The sequence below is a fragment of the Mauremys reevesii genome, linkage group 2 (assembly GCF_016161935.1).
Source record: "Mauremys reevesii isolate NIE-2019 linkage group 2, ASM1616193v1, whole genome shotgun sequence".
Taxonomy (NCBI): Eukaryota; Metazoa; Chordata; order Testudines; family Geoemydidae; genus Mauremys; species Mauremys reevesii.
In genome coordinates, this window is record NC_052624.1 from 91,937,953 (window position 1) to 91,957,281 (window position 19,329).

Sequence of the window (19,329 nt, forward strand, 5' to 3'; positions counted from 1 at the left end):
TTATCATTGATTGATAGTGAGAGATTGGATTTATGCATCTATAATATGGGTCTATGGAATTTATACAAGACAGCTGGTTAATTGGAGCTGAAAACATTGGTAAATTGTAAGTTTTTGTTCCTCTCATTATTTCTCAGCAGTGTGAAGGGCTAGAGTGATGGTAAATTCAATAATGTTATTTGTAAACTGCTTTGGCAATTTTTCTCTTTTCCCTCTCCACTTTCTTATTGAAAATGTATTTAGTAAATGTAAACAAGATCTGTTGAGTTTAAGGGACTTTCATTCGAACGTAGCGTTCTTTTCTCACACTTAAAATCCACTCTTGCACTACCCATTCCACGATCCTCCCAAGTCACACCATACTCCACCTGCAGCCAAGAAGCAGAGCAAAATGGCTTCAGTTGTGCACCTGCAAAATTTGTGCACACCGTTTTTTTGCAGCATCACTTGTGTATATAGAGGATAGAATATATATGAACAAAAAGTCATTTGGCCCAAAAAACTGAAGCACAAATGGGTCTTGCACATTCTATGAATGTAAATTCTATCATTTGTATCTGTAAGTGGTGGTGCACAAAATCATATGTGAAAATGATTTGTGTGCATACAAATGGAAGCTCAGTTGTAACCCATTTAAAATTCATACTAAAGTATTTAAGAACTACAGCATCTATCAAATAGAACTTCAGACAGATCCAGAACTCCTGCAATAATGCACCAGGCTGTGACAGACCTAAAAGAACAGTTAGGTTTTTAAAAAATTATTTAATTTCATTTATTTTGTATACTAAGGCACTTCATTACCTTCAGACAGAAGACCATATTATGGGTGTAATTAGTCTTCTAGATTGACAAACAAGTCTGAGACAAGCTAATGTGGTATTTTTTGTGTAACAACAACTTCCACCAGCTCTACAGTGCTGCTACTCTAAGGGCTTGTCTTCACTACCGGGGTAAGTCGACCTAAGGTACATTATTCACATAGCTGAAGTAGTGTAATTGGAGTTGATGTAGCTTAGGTCGACTTACCCTAGTGTCTTCACTGTGCTGCATCAACAGGAGATGCTCTCCGGTCAACTTATCTTACCCTTCCCTGGGAGCTGGAGTACTGGAGTCAACCGGAGAGTGCTCTGCTGTCAATTTAGCGGGTCTTCATTAGACCTGCTAAATCGACACCCATTGCATTGATTGCAACAGTGTCCATCTCCCCGGTAATGAAGACAAGCCCTGAGAGAACATCGCCCAAAGTCTCTGATGTGAAGGAAGGAAAGAGGGTTTTTTTGTTACACAAAAAGTAAAACAAGTACAGCACTGGCTTATGAGTTTATAATGTCAATTAAATGAAAGGAGAACTTGTAAAATATTTTGCTTAAAAACGTACAGATGATGTAATTATTACATCTACACACGCTGAGGGTAGGGGTAGCAGATGTCCTGATTTTACAGGGACAGTCTCGATAATCAAGGCTGTGTCTTATCCTCCTATTACCCGCCTATTACCTCCCAACCCATCCCAATTTTTCACACTTGCTATCTGGTCACCCTAGTTGAGGGCCACTTTAGGGATAGGTGACCTGGGCAGCCATCCAGGACCCCAAACACAAAGGGTGATATCCTTGCCCCATTGAACTCAATGGGAGGTGTTATAGGTGAATTGTTCCACAATTTCCCTTGAGAGAGTGGAAATGATTAAGAACACGGTACCATGATGGAAATATGGTCAAGCAGTTAAAGCACAGGATGAGGAGTTAGAAGATCTTGGTTTTGTTTCAGGCTCTCCCAGTTAGACAAAGCAACACTGATTAAGGTACTTAAAAGCTACCTGGGTCTCTGTAGTATGAGGATGAGAAGTACTTACTCACCTCAGAGAATGTGTTCTGTGGTTTTGTTCATGCATATTTTGTAAAGTATTTTAGAATTCTCAGACAGAAAACGCTATAGAAATGCAAAAAAAAATGGTTACCTACCTTTTCATAACTGTTGTTCTTCGAGACGTGTTGTTCACGTCCATTCCACATTAGGGGTGTGTGCACCATGTGCACTAGCATTGGAAACTTTTCTCTTAGCGGTACCCGTCGGGCCGCCGGGGCTCCCGCCTGAGTGGCGCCACTGCACCGCGCTTATATATATCCCTGCTGGCCCGACCCCCTCCAGTTCCTTCTTGCCGGCGACTCCAACAGAGGGGTAGGAGGGCGGGTGGTTGAATGGACATGAACTGCACATCTTGAAGAACAGCAGTTATGAAAAGGTAGGTAACCATTTTTTCTTCGAGTGCTTGTTCACGTCCATTCCACATTAGGTGAATTACAAGCTTACCTTTGGAGGAGGGTAGGAGTCACGGAACAATTGATCGGAGGACCGCCCTGCCAACTGCTGCATCCTCTCGGGCCTGCTAGTTGACCGCATAGTGGATCATGAAGCTATGCACCAACGACCAGGTGGCTGCTCTGCAGATCTCCTGGATCAAGACTTGTGCCAGGAAGGCCACTGAAGCTGTTTGCACCCTGGTCAAGTGGGCCATGACCGCCGGAGCCGGAACACCTGCGAGGTCATAACACACCTGAATGCAATCTATAATTCAGGAGGAGATTCGCTGCGCCAACACCAGGAGGCCTCTCATCCTCTCAGCCATGGCCACAAGCAGCTGTGAGGATTTACAAAAGGGCCTGATGCACTCCAAGTAGAATGCCAACACTCGACAGACATCCAGGGTGTGCAGGCTGCGGTGACTTGGGTACGCATGGGGTTTGGGAAAAAACAGCGGCACACAAATGTCCTGGCCTCGATGGAATTGTGAGACCACCTTTGGGAGGAACTTGGGGTTTGGACGGAGCTGCACCTTGTCTTTATGAAACACCGTATAAGGTGGCTCCGAGGTAAGTGCCCTCAGCTCAGATACCCTTCTGGCCGAGGTGATGGCCACCAGGAAAGCCACCTTCCAGGAAAGGTGGAGGAGGGAGCAGGTAACGAGTGGCTCGAACAGGGGCCCCATGAGCTTAGAGAGGACTAAGTTGAGATTCCATGGAGAGACTGGGGGGCGTGAGTAAGGGAACACCCTCTCCAGTCCTTTAAGGAACCACCCCACCATTGGGTGGGAGAACACTGAGTCCCCTGAAAACCCAGAGTGGAAGGCAGAAATGGCCACCAGATGCACTCTGATCGAGGACGGGCCCAGCCCCTGCTGCTTGAGGAGCAGTAGATACTCTAAAATAGTCAGCACCAGAGCCTAGCATGGCTGAACCTGTTGGGGCCCACACCAGCATGAGAACCTCTTCCACTTGGCCAGGTAAGTCACCCTGGTAGAGGGCTTCCTACTACCAAGTAGATCCTGCTGCACAGGAAGGGAGCACTGGCTCTCCAAAGCATTCAGTCACAGAGCTTCCATGCTGTCAGATGCAGTGATTGCAGGTTGGGGTGGAGGAGCCGCCCTCCGTGATGAGGTCCTGGTGCAGAGGCAGGGTTACTGGGGCTTCCGCCGACAGCTCCAGGAGTGTGGTGAACCAGTGCTGGTGGGGCCAGGCCGAGATGACGAGGATGACCGCCACCCTGTCCGTGCGCACCTTGAGCAGGACTTTGTGCACCAGAAGAAGCAGGGGAAAGGAGTATTTCAATTCCCTTCCCCATGGGATCGCGAAAGCGTCTGCTATTGAGCCTGGGCTGCGGCCCTGGAACAAGCAGAACTGCGGGCATTGGGCATTGACCTTGGTGGCAAACAGGTCTATCCAGGGAAACCCCCACTTGTGGAAGAGCAAAAACACGACGTCCACTCTGAGCGTCCACTAGTGTATGCAATACGGCCTGCTGAAGTGGTCTGCCAGTTCGTTCCGCACCCACAGGAGGTATGACGCATCAAGGTGGATGGTGTGGGCTATGCAAAAGTTCCAGAGGAGGAGAGCCTCGTGGCAGAGCAGCGAGAAATGGGTTCCGCCCTGCTTGTTTATATAAAACATGGTGGTCGTGTTGTCCGTCAGAACTGTCAAGCTGTGACCACTCAAAGTGGCATGAAAAGTCTGGCAGGCTAAACGAACCGCCCTGAGCTCCTTCACATTGATATGGAGCAACCACTCTGCTCCCGACCACAAGCCCTGAGTCCTGAGGTCCCCTAGGTGAGCACCCCATCCGAGGTCTGACGCATCCGTCACAAGTGTCAGGTCCAGCTGTTGTGCGGCAAAGGGGATGCCTTCGCAAACCACTGTCTGGGACTGCCACGAACACAAGGAGTCTAGCATGTCCCCCGGGGCTGTCACTACCAAGTCCAGGGGGTCGCTGCCTGGGCGGTATACACGTGCGAACCAAGCCTGCAGCGTCCTGAGTTTTAGCCTAGCATGCTTGACCACATGTGTGCATGCTGCCATGTGACCCAGCAGCCTCAGGCAGCATCTGGCCGTTGTGGTGGGAAACTGGCACAGGGAGGTCACTGCCTGCTGGATGGCCAGGAATCGTGATACTGGAAGGCTCGCCTTTGCCTGTACTGCATCTAGGGCTGCCCCTATGAATTCCACCTTCTGCATTGGAATGAGGGTGGATTTGAGGATGTTGACCACAAGTGCGGAATAGTCTCAGGGCCACCTGTATGTGGGACCGAACCTCCTCTTTGGACCGGCCCACCAGGAGCCAGTTGTCGAGGTACAGGTAAACTTGAATCCTCTGCCTCTGTAAGAAGGCTGCCACTACCGCCATGCATTTTGTGAACATCTGTGGGGCCACAGCTAGGCCAAACGGGAGAACCGTGAACTGGTAATGTTCCTGGTTCACAGTGAAATGCAGGAATTGGTGATGCACCGAGTGGATGGCGATATGAAAGTACGTGTCCTTCATGTCGAGGGCAGTGTACCAGTCTCCCGGATCCAGAGAAGGGATGATGGTGCCCAGACAGACCATGCGGAACCGTGCCTTGACCAGGAACTTGTTGAGCCCGTGTAGATCTAGAGTGGGTCGAAGGCCTCCTTTGGCCTTGGGAATGAGGAAGTATCAGGAGTAGAACCCTTTCCCCTTTAGGTCTTTCAATACCATCTCTACCGCCCCTGCGTCTAGAAGCGTGCAAACCTCCTTTTCCAGGAGGTGTTCCTGAGAGGGGACCCTGAAGAGGGAAGGGGAAGGGGGGGTAGGGGGTAAGCAGGGAGGAGAACTGCAGCATGTATCCGTTTCGCACCATGTGTAACATCCAACGGTTCGACGTAATGCTGGACCACGCACGGGAGAAACGGGACAGGCGGTTCAGGAAACAAGGGGACAGATCCAGTGGTTGGTCTGGTACGATGCATCAGACCTCGAGCGCACCTTCAAAAGCCTGGTTTAGGGCCCGGCTTGGACTTATTTTGGCCTTGGCTTTGGCCCGGCCTATTGGAGCTATTGTTATTGCTGTTATTATGTCGCCTCCTGTTATCCTTGCTTCGCCTGCGGTAGGGCTTGTGCCTAGGATGAGGCTGGTAGTGATGCTGAGGAGGCGGTTGCAGCTTGAAGGGCTTCCTTTGAGTCGCCGGAGTGTGCATACCCAGCGACTTGAGTGTAGCCCTCGAGTCCTTGAGGCTATGTAGCTTTGCGTCCATCTGGTCCGAAAAAAGCTCAGACCCTTCGAAGGGGAGGTCCTGGAGTGAGTTCTGGACCTCAGGCGGCAGACCTGACTCCTGAAGCTATGCCGAGTGTCGCATGACCACGCCAGACATGATTGCCCTGGCCACCGCATCTGCCGAATCCAAGGACGCCTAGAGAGAGAGGTCTTCGCTATGACCTTGCCTTCATCCACCAGCTCCGTGAACTCCTACTGGGAACCCTTCCGCCCAGGAATTGAAGTTATGCCTGCTGGTTAGCAATCCTCAACTGGAGGCCCCCTGAGGAATACACCTTCCTGCCAAACAAGTCCAGGCGCTTCACTTCCTTGGCCTTGGGGGCCGGGGCCTGTTGCCCATGGCACTCTTTTTCATTTACCGCCGAGACTACCAGGGAACATGGGCTTGGGTGGCAAAACAAGAAGTCACCCCTGTCCACACCTTTGGCTGTTGGATCGTTGGAGGCTGGGGTCTGCCATATGGTCTTAGAGTTCGACTGTATGCTCTTAATGGGCGGAAGCACTATTTTGGGTTGACTCCTGGGCTCAGGATGTCCAGCCTTGGGTCCTCCTGCTCCACCCTCTCCTCGGCCTGCAACCCAAAGTTATGAGCAACCTTATGCAGCAGCTCTTGGTGGGCTCTGTGGTCTACTGGCGGAGGCCCTGCTACCGCTCTGCCTGCTACCGCTTCATCTGGGGATGACGAGGAGGTCAGCAGCTGCTCAGCTTCCTCCTGCTGGTCTCCTTCCCCCATGGGAGGGGCTTCCAGCTCAGGCCAGGACAGTTGATTTTGGGACAGCACCGGACTCAGTGCCAGTCTCTCCAGTCTCTCGCTCGGCGAAGGTGCAGGTGCTCTGGACACCGTAGCTTCCTGCACGGAGGAGCGTTGATGCGGGGACCAGGACCGGTGCACCAAGTAGCTAGCTCTGGAGGGAGCCCCTTGCCACTGGTGGTAGGCCCAAAGGGTCCAGAAGGGCCAGTGTCCTGGCGGTCTCCACTGGGGTTGCCACCCAGCCTGGTGTTCTCTGTGGTCCGGTGCACGTAACTGTATCGGCCCGACTTAGCGCTGGACTCCGGCGACGCCAAATGTGAAGGCCACAGCGGTGCCATCGATCTGTGCCAGTGGGAGGTCAATGAGCGGCTTCTTGCCGATCGGAAACGGTACCGGGACCGGTGCTCCCGCGACCTGGACCAGTGACTTCTGGAAACCTTCAGCGATGGAGCCGGTCTTTGGGGGGGTGCTGGAGAGCATCGGGTCCCTTGCACTAACCCCGTGCGCTGATTCGCCTCCGGTACCGAGACTTCCCTCTGCGTCGGGGTAACAGAGTCCACAGACTAGGAGCTTGACCGGGACCAATGCCAGGAGCGATGCCGGGACGGTGTCCTCAAATGGTGCACCATTGCTGGCTTTCCCCTCGACAGCACTCCGGGCCTGGGTGCCGGAGGCTTCTGCCTGATCAGGAGGGGGCTCACAATTGTGAAAGCTATTAAGTAGCCCCACCCTTATTAATAGTTTTGCAAACGGCCAGTTGGTGGAGGCAGAAGCCTCCAAAAGGCCTCACATACACAGTACCTTGAACTTTGTAACTAATCTTTTCTGCTTGCTGCCAGAGGCAGAAAGAGATCCTGCTTTAAGCCAGTTCTTTCTTACCAGATAACGGTGTTACGGGGTTTAGTAACCACCAATGAAGTGTTAACATGGCATGGTCTTTGTCTGAAAGTGTATAAAAAGCTTGTGAAACTTGTGTGCAGTAGAGTTTTCTGTATCTACTACAGAGCTCTCCTTTCTTCTGCAGAATAAAGCATTTTTCCTTATCCCTGTCGGGCTGTTATTGGCTCTCAGCTAGGCAGACCCGATATTTCGGTAACACCGTCAACAACCCAATGTGGTCCTTCGCTGCCTCAAAGGTGTCAGGCGTGGAGGGTTGATCTATTACTCCCTCGAGCCTGTCATCCTCACTGAGATCACTTGGGGCTGGATTCAGTGGGACTTGTGGTGCCGGCGCCAATCACGCTCTTCCTGGTGCCCGGGACCTTAGATGGTGCTGGTCTCCTTTGTGGGGAACATCCGTGCCCTTCCTTTGGTTTAGTCTTGGGCCGCACCGGGGAGGATGAGCAGCTTGCGGTGCTTATCTGGCACCAGGTCTCTTGCCGACTCTGGGGCACTCCGCACCGAGGAGGCTGGAGCCGGTGTCGGGTGCTCCAGACCCGATGGCTGCAGCGCGGCCTCCATTAACAACTGCTTCAAATGAAAGTCTCTATTTCTTTATTTTAGGCTTAAATGCCTTGCAAATCTTACACTTCTCTGTTTGGTGTGCTTCCCCCAGGAAATGTAGACAGGAGTCGTGGGGGTCACTAACTGGCATAGGCTTGCGGCACATGGCACAAGCCTTAAACCCGTGGCCCTGTGGCATGCCCCGCGGCCTGGGGCGGGTGCTGGAAGCCTCCAAGCACCTAATCTGTTAAGTGTCCAAAACAAGGGAATGCTAACGAACTGGTAACAGTTATGTACTCTAAAGCTAAGGGATTGCTTCTCAGAGCAAGAGGTTGTTCCAACACTGCCATGGACGGTAAGAAGGAACTGAAGGGGGTCGGGCCAGCGGGGATATATATGCACGGTGCAGTGGCGCCACTTGGCGGGGGGAGGAGGGGGGGGGGGCTGCTAAGGGAAAAGTTTCCGACACTCGTGCACACGGCACGCGCACACCTAATGTGGAATGGACGTGAACAAGCACTCGAAGGAGTAGTAATATTACATATATACCCATACTGTCTGGCCTTGAATTGAATATCACTTGTTTGACCTTCTTGTTAAAGAAAAGCTTGCTGATCACTTTTAAATGGAATATAGTATTGTGTATGCTACTTTATCTTTTGTGAAATAATAAGAAAAATATGGCAGAGGAGATCACAGATTCAAACTGTTATGATTGTTATGGATATACATATTTATACATCTTCTAAAGCAAAGATTATATAAACATTAATTTTCTCAAACATGGTTTATTACCCAAAATAGACCTTAACAGTTCCTGCTGAAGGAGCATTTATAATTTAAATCCACGTTCAGAGTACATTATAAAAATGCAGACCATTTCACATGGTGAAATGGCTCATCTGGCATTGTTATGAACTCTTGTGCCAGTTATTTTCCTCTGAAAAACTTTTTCCCTTAACAGCTAGACGTAAAGGATAACTATGAAATTAGCGTAATAGACTTCAGTAAACTCTTGAGCCTGGATGCAATACAAGGGAGCCAGAACCAACAACAGAGTAACACTGAGTCTTATGCCCAAGCCTATACCCTTCTGCTAGGCAGATTAGCATAATAGGGGTTTATTGTTATATTGTAATTAACTGTATGCAATAAAATTATTTGTTTGAATTTTGTAAAACTAGTTGCAGCCATTGTACACCTACGTGTCTAGAAAGTTTTTGTGTATTCATGATCACTGCACCTACAACCATGAAACACTTGTGAATCATATGTTGTACATTATACAAAGTCAACTCTAAAACTATAGGTGAAATCTGAATCTCGGATGCTTATCTCAAAAATAAGGCAATATGTGCATGACATCATGATAAAAATCTGGCCCTATGAAGATGCTGCTGATATAAATCAAACTGGAGAAAAAAAAATTATTATTGGTGCTCACAATTTTTAACTTTACTTCAGGGAATCTGTTCAAAATTAATTTAGTAAGAGATTTTTTTCTTCAAACTTCTTTCTCTAAAATAAATAATGATACACTGAGCCATAATGGAACAACAATTACTTGCACTCATTATAGGCAGGGCTGGTAGTCCCACCTATTTATTGAGGTTGCTCAACACTTCCCATTGTAAGACCCTGTTTTGCTTATAACTTTGTCAAATTTTAACAGCTTGGGCTGAAATTTCCCATTATTATTATTATTATTTTTAAATTTCAGCCAAAATGATTCAGCCAAGGTCAAGGTTTTGGAAAAATGTTGTTTTGCCCATGTTAAACATTCTAGCAATCTTTTCTTTAAAACGCTCCAGAGGTCCCATACTTTGAAGCAAGGACTTGAAATTTGGCACGAGAGTGACCTTTGTGTCACGGATGTGCCTTTTGCCATCCCAATGCAAATATGACCATATTTGGATAAATTAATTATAAGCCCTTGAAAAACTGCTGTTCGCACATGCTCAGTAGAGACTTGCTAGAGCTTCACAGCTAAACAGCTAAACACTGGGCATGCCCCAGCCAGGGGTGGAGAAGGACTTCACTTGCAACTGCAGCTCTAGACTGCTGCAGGCCATGCTGGGGCTGAGCACAGTAACTGAGAGCAGGGAACCTCTCTCTCTGTGCTGTCAATGACCCCCTTGCTATGCCCAAGCAGTGCAAAGGCAGAGAGGGAGAAGAACCAGATGGAGGGGGGAAGAGAAGTTGGATAAGGACCCCAAGGGGGGGGGAATGCGGCAGGGGGTGAGGAGAAAATGGGGAACTGGGACTGACTGGGCAAAGACAGAATGGGAAAAGACTAGGACCAAGAGCTGTAGGGGTCGAGAGAATTCACTGATTTTAACGTCAGAAGGGACCATTACATAATCTATTCTGTCCTCAGAAGACACTGGAATGGCTGGGCAAGGAGAATGGAAATCAATGTGCGTGGTGGGGGCAAGGGGGAGAGTTCTGATGAGAAGTCAAGGTGTGAGGGGACAACTGGAACTAGCTGGGCAAAAAGATTTGGGCAAAAAGATGGGTCAGGGGAGGAGAGGAGAAGATTAGATAAGGGGCCCATGGAGGGGAACAGGGAGCCAGTAGGGACAGGGAACATAAGCATGTGGGCAACTAGAGGCCAGTAGAGGGCAGAATTGAGCAAGAATTGAGCAAGGAAAACAGGGAGACTAAAATTGGGAGTGGAGAGTACAGTCTGGAGGGGACAGGGCAGAAGGGGGTCACAACTGGGGGAAAATAGGTAGAAAAGCCTATGCTAACTAGAGTACACTCTCCTCCATGAATAGAAGCAGGATTTCACAGTCTCCATGTGAAACATGTATGTGATCATTTCATTAAAGACTGTATTATAATGCATATGCATAAGAGGGCCAAATTAAGGGTGCATGGACAAATTTAACAGTAGCATTTCCTTACTTTTGAGCACTTGACTTTATGACCTGGGTAATGTTATTTTTATATATTATTTAGATTACACATGCAAAAACGAAGATTCCAGGAAGGTCACTTTCTGATTCACTCTGAAGCCTAAAATGTTGACAGAGTCAGTGTGAAGTGATGGAAGCAGCTAGAAGCTCCTTTTGTTCAAAGTATCACCATACTGAATTGTCACTGGGTTTTGCAGTCTGTTACCATCCAATTCTTAAGTTCTCGCCATTTTGACCATATGAATTACACCCACATGTTATTTAGCTACAGTAAGACATGTTTCTATGCCACGCCAAGGGCCCTAGACCATTGCAACATCAGAGGTAATTCAACCAATCATCAATCTTACTCCACAGTTAATCTGCATGCAACAATTTCATGGTTATATAAGGGAGAATGCACAGATGATGGATTACTTGACCCAACTACCTCACCCATATGCCCAACCGGCATCAATACAAATCTACCAACACAACCTCCCTGACACAAATCAACACAACAACCACATAATCAGCATATACGGTAATCCCAATCACACAGTCCTTGACTGCAGCACCCCCGCCTCATTTGCCATCTGCACAAATCCACACAACTCTCCTAGCACAACACAACCCATGCATAAATCAATACAACTCACCCACACCACCACCACCATCAGAACATGCAGTAACGCCAAAACATCAGTCTGTTGAATCAGTGTGAAGCAATGGAAACAGCTACGAGCTTGATTGAAAGCTCTTTTTTGTTTAGAACATCACCAGAGTCAAATCATTACTGGGACTTGCAGTCTTTAGCCATTTTTGGCTTTTTTACAAATGACATTATCAATTACATCCTGTGACAGCATGGGCTTTCAGATTCTAGTATACGTATGAAGTAGACTAGTACTGCACTCATTGTACAAACCAGCCAAGTGAGCCACAGAGAAAACAGATGATATAACTAATGCCACAAAGGCCCCGATCCTGCAAGCAGTTATGCATGTGAGCAACTTTACTCATTTGAGGAGTCCCATTAAAATAAATGAGACTTCTGATGTGTGTAAAGTTATGTGTGCGCACACGAGTTTACAGGACCAGGACCAAAGTAATCTGGGAACAGAACCTCTTGTCTCCCACTCTCTTAATGTAATCACGAGCCCATATTGTCTCATACAGGCCATGTGAAACTTTTGGAAAAACAAAATAAAACAAAACACAAAACTGAGGCATGATTAAGTTAAGTGAGGCATGCTGCAGCACCAGCCAACACACTCAGCACCCCAGACCCTTCCGCCCCTTCCAAAATGTTTCTTCCTGTGACTATTCCCACAATTCGTTGTGGCTAAAGGATTGTGCAATTTGGTAGATCACAGGACAATTGTGTCTCTTTTGGGGGAGTTGAGAACTAAAGCTCAAAGCAAATGATGTTTCCCACTGCCCATCTTCAGTTAATGACAGTCATACAACCCAGGCTTAGTCCTAGGCTGGGACTGTCGGTTTTCTCCCTGCCTCTGCTCTGAGTCCTGCCACTGATATCAAAGTAATACCCTCTGGCACCAGCCTTCAATCAGGAAGTGAAACCTGGGGCTGGGTGTGTGTGTTTGTGAGGGGTGGGGTGGGGGAGGGAAAAATCACAGACTGGATCTCAATTTAAACAGTGAAATGAACTTTTGGCTTATTAACACCATTCCCCTCTCCCTAGTACACGTTAAATAGACCTTTACACATTTATAATAGCTAACTAAATACATGCAACTAAATTACTAAAACTACAGCTGTATGTGCCCTGCTTTCAAGCAATAAAACCAAGCCCTAAACTTTGCAATATGATTCTTGATTTCTTACTACAAGCCAGAGCTACATAATGACTGTACACAGGCCAACAGCTAAACTATATATATTCAGCATGGAAAACAGAACTCAGGACCTTCTACTTCAAAAAGACATAAGCCTCTGTTTCCTGAGTACTGGAGAAACTCTGTTAGCTGCCAGTATCCTGAGCAGTTCTCTTTTGATCCAGTAGAGGGCAGTGGTACACACATTAACAAATTTGCAATGCAGCAAGTGGCTGACATACCAAGCCAAGAAAGACATCTCTCAGATCTCTGGCTTACCTTCTCTAGCGGACAATGTGTGCTGTCTCTGAGAAACGGCAGCAGGTTTGGACGATCGTATTCAGCGTAGAGACTGATCTGTTTCTCATGGTACTTCTGTCCTTTATGATGGTCTCTTTTGAAAAGCTTATGCAAATACTGCATGAACAAAAAGTGTCAGAACCAAATATTCATAAAATAATGGCTACACTGTGAAACTTTCACCACAAACCAACCTTATTAGTAACTTCCTTGAGACTGAACCAAAAAGTGCATTTGAGGATAGAATACAAATCTTTAGGTTTTTCCTACAGTACCTCCATTATAGCTGTATCCCAGGCCAGCTCTGCTAAGCAACTATTTCTGTCAGTACTTTGAGATAGGTGCTTTCTTTGTTACTCAGTATGACATTCTTTCATTCATAAAATTATTGCATTTTCTATTTCACCAAAAACCTAGGAGAAAAACATTATGAGAAGCTTTCTATTTTTCTAGATAAGCTCAATTGATTGGATGACCATGGGTCAAGTTTTGTGAGAGAGATCAAATGAAAAATATAGCACACATGTAATGGGTAAAGCATTAAATAAGGTATTTCAAACTATAAATTAACTGCAAGTAGTAGAATGTGTGAAGCTCCTCCCCTCTGGAAAACAGGAATTACGAGAGGATTACTTTAGAAGTTATTTTTATTCAAAGGGAAGCAGACACAATACTTTGAAACTGATGCAGCCTCTTAGCTGTTGGGCATGCAGTTAATCCTCTTTGCTTTATAAGGCTCTTTGACACCAAACTACACTTAATACATGTGTCTGCTATAATTAGATCTCCATTATACAACTCAGTTGACCCCATCCGGTTAAAGCTTTGACCCCCTCCTATCTACAGCAGCAACGGTTGCTAAATAGGACAAGCTTCCCTCCCTAACACAGTTTAAGGTTGATGGTGTAGTTCTGCATGAAATAAGTCAAACACTTTATGCAAGTTATTGCTCTGGAAATCCAAATGGTTCACTTTTTCTATCAAGCAGGGAAATGCATCTGTAAATTACACTCATATTCCACTGTATTAGTTGGAAGGAAAGCATCATGCTGGGCAACACTTCTATTGTAAGGACGGGAGGAGGGATGCAAGGGAAAAAGTAACTGACAGCACAACTGGGCTGCTTTACAGTCCAGCACCATAGGTGACGGCCCTCAGTATGGCATCAGGAGGGTAGAAGAATTCATTTAAAAAAAAAAAATCATTTGACTGTTCTACAAATATCTTTAGGTCAAAGTTAAAGTAGAATGGTCAGAGGAGCCAATCTGTGTCTCATCCACTCATGTAGCTGATCACTGGCTAAAAGACTTCAATGTTGTGTACCTTTATTCCCTGCTACGGCAGTAGGAGATGGATCAGCTTATCAACAGCTAACTGTATTTATAAAGGTGTGCCAAGAGAGAGCTCCAGCAGAAAGTTTATTCAGCTCAAAAATAAACAGCAAACACTACTATTTACCACATGTTGTAACTCAGGTCTGTTTTCTAATTCTTCTACAACTCTGTCAATCTAAAAAAAAAAAAAAAGGTAAACACATGGGTTAGGAACCCTGAGACAGTTATCTGACCTACAGAACTGAAAGGAAGACGTGTAGTGCAGACAGTCAGCTGATGACAACTCAGTGAAGTGTTTATACTCACTGAAATTTTATCTTCATTATCCAATAGCATGTCCACCGCTTTCTGTAAACGAAGTAAAAGGAGCACAGCTAAGAATGGGTATGCAAAAGCAGCATATGATATCCAGAAAGACTCTTATTGACCATCTGGATATTGTAGACACACACGTTTCATTTGCATTCATTTAGATGACAGTCTGCAAAATGCCAGTATTTAAAGGGAGAAATTAATTTACTTCAAACTGGAATTTATCAAATATTCCGCAGAATACTTTTCATAAGCTCCTGCATTCAATGGACGTCAATATTACATGATACATGTCAAGTATGTCCACAAGTATGTCCCCAGAAGACTGCAGCCCTATTGCAGCAGAACCATTGTAGTAACACTGCAAAAGGACAGGTAGGCTACAGATAAGGTATGTACAGGAAATCCACACCCCAGTGTGGCATGCAGGGGCGCAGAATGCATATGGCCCGCATATTTGTGTCCCCCCAGCACACAAAACCTAAAAGAAATCTGTGGGGGGACACGCATCTCTTCACTGCCAGCCCAGGCAGCATGTCTGTTCCAGCATGCCTGGAGCAGCTTCAGAGATGCAAATCACTGCAGGGGGAGGAGGGGCTGGGTGTGCGTGCCTGCGGGGGAGACATTGATCACCATCAGGGGGCGGGGCTGGCCAACAAGCAATAGAGACTCTGTCCCTCTCTCTTGATACTGCGGCTCAAGGGGCGTGGAGGAGGGTAGGTCTTTTTGTTATGCAGGAACAAGGCTCTGTCCCCAAGGCAGAAATGTAGCAGCCTGTCTGCCTGCCTAGTAAAATGTAACTTCTTGAGAACTGAAAAAACACAATTAAATATTAGTATTGTGTTACTGAAAATTGTTTGTTTTTAAGTTAAAGAAAAAAGCTTTTGTAAAAAAAAAAAAGCCACATTTTGTTAATGTTGTGGTTGATGGTTAATTGATCTTATTCTTTGAGGCAGAAATGGAGAAACCTGTCTACATAGTGTCAAGGATCAGAGGGGTAGCCAGGTTAGTCTGGATCTGTAAAAAGCAACAAAGAGTCCTGTGACACCTGTCTACATAGTAACATTGTTAATTATTCTATTGTTAGTTAACAGTTCTCATTCACAGTCAATTTCCCCAGCAGCATAAAAACCTGTAAAAGTTTTAAGGCCCTTAAATTGCCAGAGTGATGTAAAGCCCTATAAATGACAGTAAGGGAATCAGCTAGGAACAGCTATTCACTGTCTCACTTTTTTTCCTGTGCCAAAGTGGCACAATGGGGTTAGATTTTTACCTACCCATATTTTAAAACTAAAAGACTTTTGAGGGCAAATAAAACATTTACCAAGCAGTCAATAAAATGTCAGGACAATCAGAACCAAGCACTTCCCAAAGTACCCAGCTAGGTCCAGCACAATGATTAGCAAAACTGTATGACTTTCATGTGTGAAAGTCTGAGCAATTTAAAATGACATTTTAGCCTCCCCCCACACACCCCCATTTGGTATTTTGTGATGTAATTTAAATGAAAATCCAGGATTATAACTGGAATGCAGGGTATTAGTTACCAAGTATTTTGTAACTTAACTTTCATGTATTTAGGAAATGCTGAATAGTTATTTTGACTTTTTTTCTGTATTGTAGTTTAAATAACTTACCAAAACAATTGAACTGGTGTGATTATATTGCATTATTTTGACAAATAAAATTTGCAGAATTTTGAATTTTTTAGTGCAGAAACCCCCAATAGTAAGGTGGGCTCCAGGCAGTGCTTAATTAGTGATGAAAGAGATATTGGGGCTCAAGCAATTAGCCAAGGCTGATCCAGCAAACAGCAGATGGGCTGCAGGTTCGGCTCATGGATGGGGTAATTTCCCTCCCTCAAAGCTCATGTCATTCATGCACCAAGAAAAGTTCATCTGCCTGCATTCTAGCCAATTTCAAGGAAAGAATACTGACTTAAGTTGGGAATTAGGTTGATCATCTTGTACTTTTGCAAGAAATTAGTCAGCAGCATACAAAGAAAAGTGGCAAGACTATCCAAAATGTGTGAGAGGTTAAATCCACTTCTCCAAATGTTTATTACTTTTTGGCTCGCTAACCTTCCTAATTTGATTGGAAACAGAGCAATAGTCTTACAGCAGTCCAAGTCCTGGGTGATGCTTAACAGATCTGTGGCTGAAGGAAAAGCAGAATACAGAAGCCAATATCCACTATGGCATTTTGAGAGAAGGATTTTGTTCTCAGGGATGTATGATGTTATTTTTGTTTTCCTGACTCAAGATGATGCAAATATAGTAAGTGCCTTCATGTCACCTACAAATTTGTTTAGCCATAGAACACAATCCCATTTCTATAGCATTCTGTTTAACAGGCATTCACTTCTGACTTGTTGTAATATTTATTGCTCAGAAAGAGATAAAGTATCATTAAAAATCATCATACCTCTGAATCAAAATCCATGAGAAGAACAATTTTGTCTCTGATAGAACTGAAAAGATTATGTTTATGGATCAACTGGAAAACATCTTTATGTCTCAGTGTTAGGTAAATTTCAAGGGCTTTGCCATAGCGTTGGTCATAGGTGTATCTGAAAGAGATGACGTCATGACACACAAAGCCATTCACATTTGAAACTAAGAAAATCGTGCACTAGGATGAAAATGGACACGTTACTTGTTTTGAGGAACAAAAATATTAATAGTTTAAATAATTCACTGAGAAAAAACATGGGCAATATGATTGTCAACATTTTAGTAAACTAGTAGCCTGATGTGATTTTTGTTCGATCCCATTGCTCCCCTCCATCCAGAAAAGCCCCCAATTTCCTCCCCTTCCCCACCCCCCCGCAGCCCCACAACAGCAGCCCTGTCCTTTTGGTTAAGGACAACTAAACAGAGCTCACTGCAGAGGCCATCGGTGCTACTCCTTAAAAGGCTGGGAGGGCTCATCATTGAGCAGTAGGAACATACGTTCCTCTGTTCAGAGGCTAAACATGCAGCACCTCTTAACCAGGAAGAGAAACTGGGCACATAGTGCAGAGCCCTGCCACTAAACCAGATCCAGTTAAAACATATTTTCCAGTCACACATTTCAAAGCTAGTCTACACAGAATTTAGTACATTTGAAATAGAGGACAAAGAAATGCCACTGCTTTTCTCTCTTTATGAAATATACACTGGCTACAAAAGATGCTTGTTCTAGTAACACAAAGAGTGATGGGAGCTGTTTATTTTGTCAAGGGAACTGGTAAATTCAATCTTGCACCAGAGTTCCTTGACTTTATTTTTAACTCCCTTTATCGAATGAAAAGGAAATAGTAAAGAATTGCTAAGGATTGCGATCAATACCTCTACACAGAGAAGCAGTTGAACAGAACAGAACAGAAAGCGGTTGATATTCCAAAAAATGGATGATGGTAATTTCAATCGAGGTAGGCAGTCAAATACTAACAGAATATATTATACCATTCAATAAATACGGTCTTGTACAGTTCGGTTTATATAAAGGAGTTTAAAATGCACTCACAATTCCGCAAGAGTTCTGAGCAAGGTCCTATTCTGTGGATCTTTCTTCAGGTGATCCACTACTACTTGAACTATGATCGCATTGTTATAGAGATCTCCAGGCCACTCTTTTATCAGCATTGCGAAACCCTAAAAGTGGAAATGATCATTGATTATCAGAAATAGAAAGAGGCGCCTAAATAATATTTCAGAGCATCAAAGTCTCAGCCAGACTTCTAAAATTACACCAGCCATTTTTCACCCACTTGTGGGCATCCACAAAAATATGAAATTGAAGGCACAAGTTTTGCTTTTTTAGGCCCTGATCCTGGCTAGACTTGTGAACATATTTAACTTTATGCACATAAGACTTTGTAGGATGAGCGACAGACTGTTTCACCACCAGTATGCCAAAACAGAATCCCTCATGATGTACTAGGAGGCAGTTTACTTTGTACAAAACAGATAAATTTAAGTAATTAACATTGCTTTTAAATGTGGAATAAACAAAAAGATAAGGATAAATGGTCAGACTTCCACAGATATACTCTTACTGACAGTGATACACAGTCCACATTTTTATGCAAAAAAGGTAAGACCTTCATTTTTAAGGCCCATAGTGTACACACACATCCACTGAAAGCATGCTCTGAAAAAAACAAATGATGTGCATATTTATGTGCACTTCTATTGGGATTTGTGCACATGCAGCTTTCTGAAAATGTAGTCCAACACAACGTTGTAAAACATTCCCTGACCCAGGCAGCTTACCATGAAAGGTCTCTATCCCACAACTTGTTACACACAAGTGGATTTCTGTTTCAGCATAGAGCCCTCTCCGTTGAAGTTAATGGGGCTCTGCATGGCCACAGCACTCCACACTGCATAATTAAGTAGCAGGATTGGGATGCAAGGGTCTGATCTTATAAGGTACTGAGTGACTCCTGTGAGGGACTGAGTGCCCTCAGTTGAAGACAGTCAGCATCTCTCAAGTTCCAGCCCTAAGACAGAATACTGTCATTACTAATACAATTTTAAATAATTGGCTGTAGTTAAATTGCTACATTTCAGAATCACCAAACTACCTGGATTGAGACTGAAGAGATATTCTGGTTACTTCCAGAATACACAAATCACAGTCTGTGGGCCATTTAGCATCCTTACCTTACCCTCCATTCACCCTTTTCCATCACCTTTGGTTTTTTTTTGTCTTCATAAATTATATCATGCCATTAGTTAGACAGTAACCTCTTTTGGACTCTATATGTTTTGTAAGGCACCTAGCATACTTTTGTGTTGTTAAACAAATGAATAATAATAATTATTATTAACCAGACTCAACACTTGGGTCTCTAAACAAGATGCACTGACAAGTATTTCAATGTTTATTGCAAACATTA

The 19,329-nt window shown here is 45.0% G+C and overlaps 1 protein-coding gene across 2 annotated transcripts in view; it reads right to left on the minus strand.

Moving 5' to 3' along the window:
* Window positions 1-19,329, minus strand: part of VPS41 (VPS41 subunit of HOPS complex) — a 146,526-nt gene that overhangs the window by 25,988 nt on the left and 101,209 nt on the right. For both annotated transcript variants that reach the window (XM_039524930.1, XM_039524931.1), the window contains 5 exons: window positions 17,952-18,079; window positions 16,869-17,013; window positions 14,439-14,480; window positions 14,257-14,307; window positions 12,778-12,915 (listed from right to left, as the gene is read on the minus strand). In XM_039524930.1, coding sequence (XP_039380864.1) covers window positions 12,778-12,915; window positions 14,257-14,307; window positions 14,439-14,480; window positions 16,869-17,013; window positions 17,952-18,079 — 504 coding nt within the window. The remainder of the gene's footprint in view (window positions 1-12,777; window positions 12,916-14,256; window positions 14,308-14,438; window positions 14,481-16,868; window positions 17,014-17,951; window positions 18,080-19,329) is intronic.